General features: G+C 37.9%; 1 protein-coding gene across 19 annotated transcripts in view; it reads right to left on the bottom strand.

The window, feature by feature from the left end:
• Positions 1-3912: 3912 nt before the first annotated feature.
• The window catches only part of UBP25 (ubiquitin-specific protease 25), a 36479-nt gene continuing 34391 nt past the window's right edge, over positions 3913-6000 (bottom strand). For 4 of the 19 annotated variants that reach the window (XM_086799404.1, XM_086799530.1, XM_086799422.1 and 1 more), the window contains 3 exons: positions 4988-5164; positions 4299-4899; positions 3913-4221 (listed from right to left, as the gene is read on the bottom strand). In XM_086799404.1, coding sequence (XP_086655530.1) covers positions 5044-5164 — 121 coding nt within the window. In that variant the 3' untranslated portion in view covers positions 3913-4221; positions 4299-4899; positions 4988-5043. The remainder of the gene's footprint in view (positions 4222-4298; positions 4900-4987; positions 5165-6000) is intronic. The other 15 variants (XM_086799490.1, XM_086799545.1, XM_086799475.1 and 12 more) reach the window with 8 other exon arrangements.

Here is a 6000-nt window from a genome sequence, read left to right as displayed (position 1 = left end):
TAGCTCTTTTAGTGATTTCTTGGGAGGGAGTCTAAACCCCCCCTAATATTGATATCGATCATGTTTGGACATAATAAAAGTATGTGGTACTCTTACAAGAAACATTTAATATTAGGGTACTTAAGCAAGAAAAAATACATTGTAATATCATCGAAGATTAAATATTAGGGTACTTAAGCAAGAAAAAATATATTGTAATATCATCAGAGATTAAAACATTTAATCTTTTAAACTTAGTTTGAAAAGATCAAAACTTTTACTTTACTCTCTCCCATGGATTCTAATACACATTAGATTTTGGATTTGAGACATTTTGGATTAAGGGATTTTATATTAAACATTTGATTCTTAATTGGTATAATTCCGAAGGAATCATTCATAACTTTGATTCACTTGAAGGTTTAAGACTTTAATCCATGTTTAAGACTTTGATTCACTTGAAGATCTATATGTTTTTAAGACTTCAACTTTGATTCCTCAAGGCTCTTTAAAAGACTTTATCTCCAAAATTTAACTTTTTTTAAGTGTATTTCAAGAGGAGGATTAACACACTAATATCACCTTTGATAAGATGAATGATTGGATATTGAGGGAGAGCAAGTGCTCATGGGTTAGACTTGTGGTTGTGAGGCTATCATGTACAAGTAAGAGAGTGCTAACCCATTTTCGGATTAACAAGGTTTGTCACACCCAATTATATGCTAAAGCATGAAAAATATACATCAAATGTCAAATATAAGACACACCAAACTCATGTACAAACAAGCCATGAAGAAATGGTGTCCAAATCTTAAACTTGGACGAACGTCCACCATAAAGGCCCGACAGATAACTAATGGTGTTTCTCGCTTCAAGAGCATGTTGTAGTGAGCTAGGATGTGCTCCCTAGTGTTGTAATACATTAATGTATTATGAGATGAAGAAATGTACAAGCAATAGGCCAAATAGAAGCTTTGGGCATTTGCCCGACCACAGTTTAAGTGTGTGTAAACACTTATGGCCATGTATATAAGGCAATTTCTCTCATAATGCAAGAGGACTCTCCCATTATGAAATTGAGCTTTTCCTCTTGCTAAACCTCTCTCTAATCTTCTCTATAATACATGCTAGTGAGTATTTGTGAGTAAGCAATAAGACAAATAGAAGCTTTGGGTGCTTGTCCAACCACAGTTTAACCGTGTGTGAACATTTATGGTCATGTATATAAGGTGATTTCTCTCATAATGTAAGAAGACTCTCCCATTGTCCAATTGAGCTTTCTCTCTTGTTAAAACTCTCTCTAATCTTCTCTAATACATGCTAGTGAGTATGTGTGAGTGATTTGAGGTGAGAGGAGGGAGTAGTACTTGTAGTACAACATGACGGTGTGAAAATACTTGCGGAAGAAGGCGAATGGTAAGCTGCCTATGAAAACGTTAAGCTTAGAGACCTTAAGGATTATGAGTCCAACCACCATTAGAAATGTCCCCACGACATGTTAAGATGAGTCGTTCTCTCAAATCTCTCTTAGCCTTAATATTTTTGGCACCACTATCGAGGAGAAATACATTGGCTTTATCATTTGTTTTTCTCTAATCCATAGTTTACCCATTGCTCATACTCTTAAATAGTGGAGTACCACGAGCGAGAGTGGGATTTGATGGAGATTTGTGTGAAAATGGTGTGATTTTCTCTTTCTTTTTGCTCTTTTTTGTGTTAACATAGAGCTTAGATGCTTAATTTTTTGCATGTTAACTAGGTTTTTTAATGTATTTGATTACATTAACATGTTAGTGTTCATACTCGGTAGCTTAATCAACCAAAAATTTCATAAAAAACAAAACAAAAGACTTGATTTTTGTTAATTTTTACTAATACACTGGTTTTTGGATTAGTGAAGTCAAGAGAGAAAATTCATTAAAAAATGGAGTTTAGGGAGAAGATTGAGCTCCATTGAACAATATTTTCGAGACCAAAGCAAATCACAAACAAGGGTGGACTCTTTGAGTATATGCAACAGTATTGGATATGCACATAGGTGCCCTCTCCCCAACATCATTTGGGTAGTACATAAACCAACTAGAGCAATATGTGTATCACAGAGGCGTGGCGAGCAGCTTACTAGCAGACATCTTACTGTCCATACACATGTATCCTAATGATGTGCTTCTCATTGCCTCCTCCAAAAGAACTCTCTATAAACACCTAAACGCTCTTTCATCCTTTGGTGAAAAAGGCTTAAATGAAAGTTAAGCCCTCCAAATAATGATGTTTGACATACAATAAAAATGGCTACATTAAATGCCTTCACAAACAATGGACTAAAAATAAATTAACTACTCAGGTCCTGTCTAATTAATGCAGCGTCATCACAATTTGTCTATGTAACCCCCTTTTGGAGAATACAAGTGGCCCTTGAGAAGGGTTGCTAAGGCATCAAACAAGCAGCATCTTGTTGAAAATATCTTGAATGTGCAACTTGAAGCACTATTGTTCAAGCATTGAGAGGGTAACACAGCCTTGCATATCTTGTCATCTTTGGTTGGTCCCATGGGAATTATTAGCCCATTTCTTTCAATCCCCAAACATCGGTGTAGTTGGGACGTAAGATCCATGCATACAAAGACAAGTTCCCTAAGCTTGATGAATACAAGCTAATGGCACCTTTAATATACTAAGATAAGTCACCCCTTTTGAGATGCAACTTAAGCAACACACCCATTATTATATGTTGAAGCAAGGGGGCTAGTGGCCAAAGCAATATTTTCAAGTAAAGTGACTTGTAAGCTATACCATGGAAGTAGAGACAAAACATCATTCCATCTTCCGATGCCCTTCATACTACAAAGGGGAGGAACATTAGATCCCCATATTTTAGAGAGAGAGAGACTCTTAACTCCTCCCACAAGACTCCGAAATCCGGAACAAGATTCTCCACTCCAATGAGCCTTGCTTGTTCAACCCACCCAAAATTATAACACCATGAGAGATGCTAGATAATTTGATTCACTTACCCACCTCTATTTTTTTACCTATTCAACTCTAGGCTTACACTTAGTAAATTTCCTTTGCTCCAAATGTTGAAAAGATTAACTATCATTGACACGACACTAATGTCCACATTTACGAAGGCTCTTGCAAACGTATAGGTCGGGCAAATGGGTCTCTTTGACTTGGTTTGGACAGGCAATGGATAGACGTACTAGATGTTACATTTAGTCTCATAGGCCCTTTGGGTCTTTTGCAGACATTAAATACCTCTCTCTCTCTCTCTCTCTCTCTCTCTCTCTCTCATCTTCATTATTTTTTTCCATGAGTTATGATTAAGCTGCTTCTCTTGTTTTGACCTGGACTTTGCACTCAGCATAGTGAAAGCATGTGCCATGGTAAGCCTCATTTAAATTATTATTTCTCTCTGAAAGAACCAGCGCATGCAAATGTAGGAATTTAAAACTCAAATAGCCCAATAACAGGATTTCCTTGTCTGGATAAAAGAGAAGAAACTTCGTGTTGCATGGGCCAAACTCTATCGTCCAAAAGTGTCCAAACTGCACACATGCCTTTCATCAAATACAGCTCAATAACTTTGACACACAATTAAAAATCAGGCTCCTGCCAAGGTTATATAGAGTGGAGAATTCAAGGAAAGCAATGGGAGACAAAACATCTGACAAGAAAACAACCTCCATACACAACTTGCTTATAATCTGAATAGTTTTTGAAATCCGACGAGAAGAGAACATATATCTACACCATAAACATTATTTACCTAGACCAGATAATCCTATCCAGGAAAACTGTATTCTTTGATGGGAGTTTTAATAAAAACTGCAGGCATTCTTGCTCTATGAAAATAATCTACATAATAACCCACCAAATTCAACCTCGAACTTGTGTGCATTCAGTGAGCAACTCCAAAAAAAAAACAGAACCGAGAGGGAAGAGAGGGAATCATTATTAACATTTGCTCTACAAGGAAGTGCGTCTTTGGACTATTAGCAGCAGAAACCGTGTCTTTGCATGACTGCATTTTCATAAAAATTTATATGTTAGAAGCATTGAATGTTATAGCTTGAGGGGAGGCTTTGAAACTGCAGCTTTGTGCAAAACCTGGAAAAGATGCTCAACCTGCTCAAGTTTTTCCCATCTGCAGAAAAAAACAATTCTTTGTCTGATTCTGAATAGTGTCTTTGATCCACACATCACCGTCACAAGCCCAATGTCAACTCTTAGAAGCATCACCTGAATACAAATTTGCATGATAAGAGATACCTACGAAAGGCAAGGAGCCATAGCAACGAGCAAAAACAGTCTACTACCTGCAATCCAGCGCGCTACTATAGCGGGTAATTTGAAGACCAAGAAACAATCCCCACAAGTATGGCTAAATAAACCAAGGACGTCGACCCTAACTGACTTAATAAAACCTTAGGGGGCCTGCAAGGCATATTATTGGTAACCTTAGGCCACGGCCTCTGGTAAATATGGAACTGCTGTTCCAGCTTTCAGATTCCCAAAAACTTGTACCAGATTCGCATGAACAACACCAAAATTTGATACACATCTGTGAGTCATCTCGGGTTTACTGGTGTCACAACGGGTCTCATCCTCGTACAATCCCAAACACAAAAAGAAAGAAGAGTGAATCAACTGCAGTGCCAAATCTGAAAAAAAACCATTATCTTCCAAACAACTACAATTCTGGAGAAAAATTTGCTTAGGATAGCATTATCCCAACCTGCTTTTAAATTATAGCAATCATAAGGACCTAAACAGCATTTTATTGAGGTGAGAGAGAAGAGATGCCGTGATGATGGCCAGAATCCTCATCATAAGGTCTGGCAATTGACTAAAGGCTCATAGTTTTGACCTGGTCTTTGACTCTTATCATCCCATAAATCTCATCCATCCAGTATTTTGCTGCCAAAATAAATAAACAACATGTTATCACAAGCAAGAAAACATTTCAGTCACCATTCAAGAAAAGCATGGAAATAAGCATCCATACCGGATGGCCAATCCCTGCCATAAGCTTGAAGCCCTAAACTCTCCTCACAGCCCTGCTCATTTTTCTATCATCCTTCCAGCTGCAAAGTGAGCTTTCAGCTGTTCCACCAGATGTCCTTTCAATTCTTTGGGAACTTTTTGTCGCAGTGAATCATGAAGACTATCAAAGATGTCACTCCTGCAAGTCAGCACAGAATTCAAAAATAAGTACAGAAGGATTCCCTTACAACTACTTCAAAAATAAGTACAAAAGGATTCCATTACAAGCCACTACATAGACATGCACAACCAACAAGGACCAAGAGTGGATTCTCTTCAGGACCTTTTCATTAAATTCATTATTCGAGTCACTCCAAGCACAATTGTCACCCACAGGTTACACATCAGCATGAAAAAGGGTCCACAACACTTGAAAGTGAGACTCTTGAATACATGCATTTTCATCCCTGCTGCAGAGAAAGCAAGTGACACCCAGGAGGCAAGGGCGGTGTACAAAAGAGAAGTTTGGCCCATTCTCTTGTAGAAAAGTTTGCAAATAGTGGTCAACCCACATTCCGTACACTACCTAGTACCAAAGCAAAATTCCCACTTAAATGATCATTGATGTGTTTGTCATCCATGGGATAGACATTCTTATGCTTTTGTTGAAAGGAGGTTGACCTTGTTCATCAAGAGGTTCAGAGACTTTCCATATTCTATCCCTTTCAAGAAAGATGATTCAAAAATAATAATTTTCTGTTTTCGGGCATGTAGCCTCTTGGTGAAGGATCTGACTCACTGGGAAGGAACCTGGATGCATCATGCCAGCATACATTTGCTGAACGTTTTAATTAATAATATATTTTCTCTATGAAAAGGATTTTTTTTCCTCCTTTGCATGTTAGCTCTGGGTTGTGGTGATCCACATATACAATCAACCATTTTGAGCAGTGTGCATTGCAAAAATAGCTAGCGAGATTTGCCATTGGTGTTGTGTTGCCATACAACATGATCACAGGTGGGTCTGAGGGGTTA

The sequence above is a fragment of the Cibotium barometz genome, chromosome 1, assembly GCF_041138505.1.
Source record: "Cibotium barometz isolate CiBa-2024 chromosome 1, ASM4113850v1, whole genome shotgun sequence".
Taxonomy (NCBI): Eukaryota; Viridiplantae; Streptophyta; class Polypodiopsida; order Cyatheales; family Cibotiaceae; genus Cibotium; species Cibotium barometz.
The sequence above is the reverse complement of the archived record's forward strand: the minus strand, read 5'-3'. Positions and strand labels throughout refer to the sequence as shown.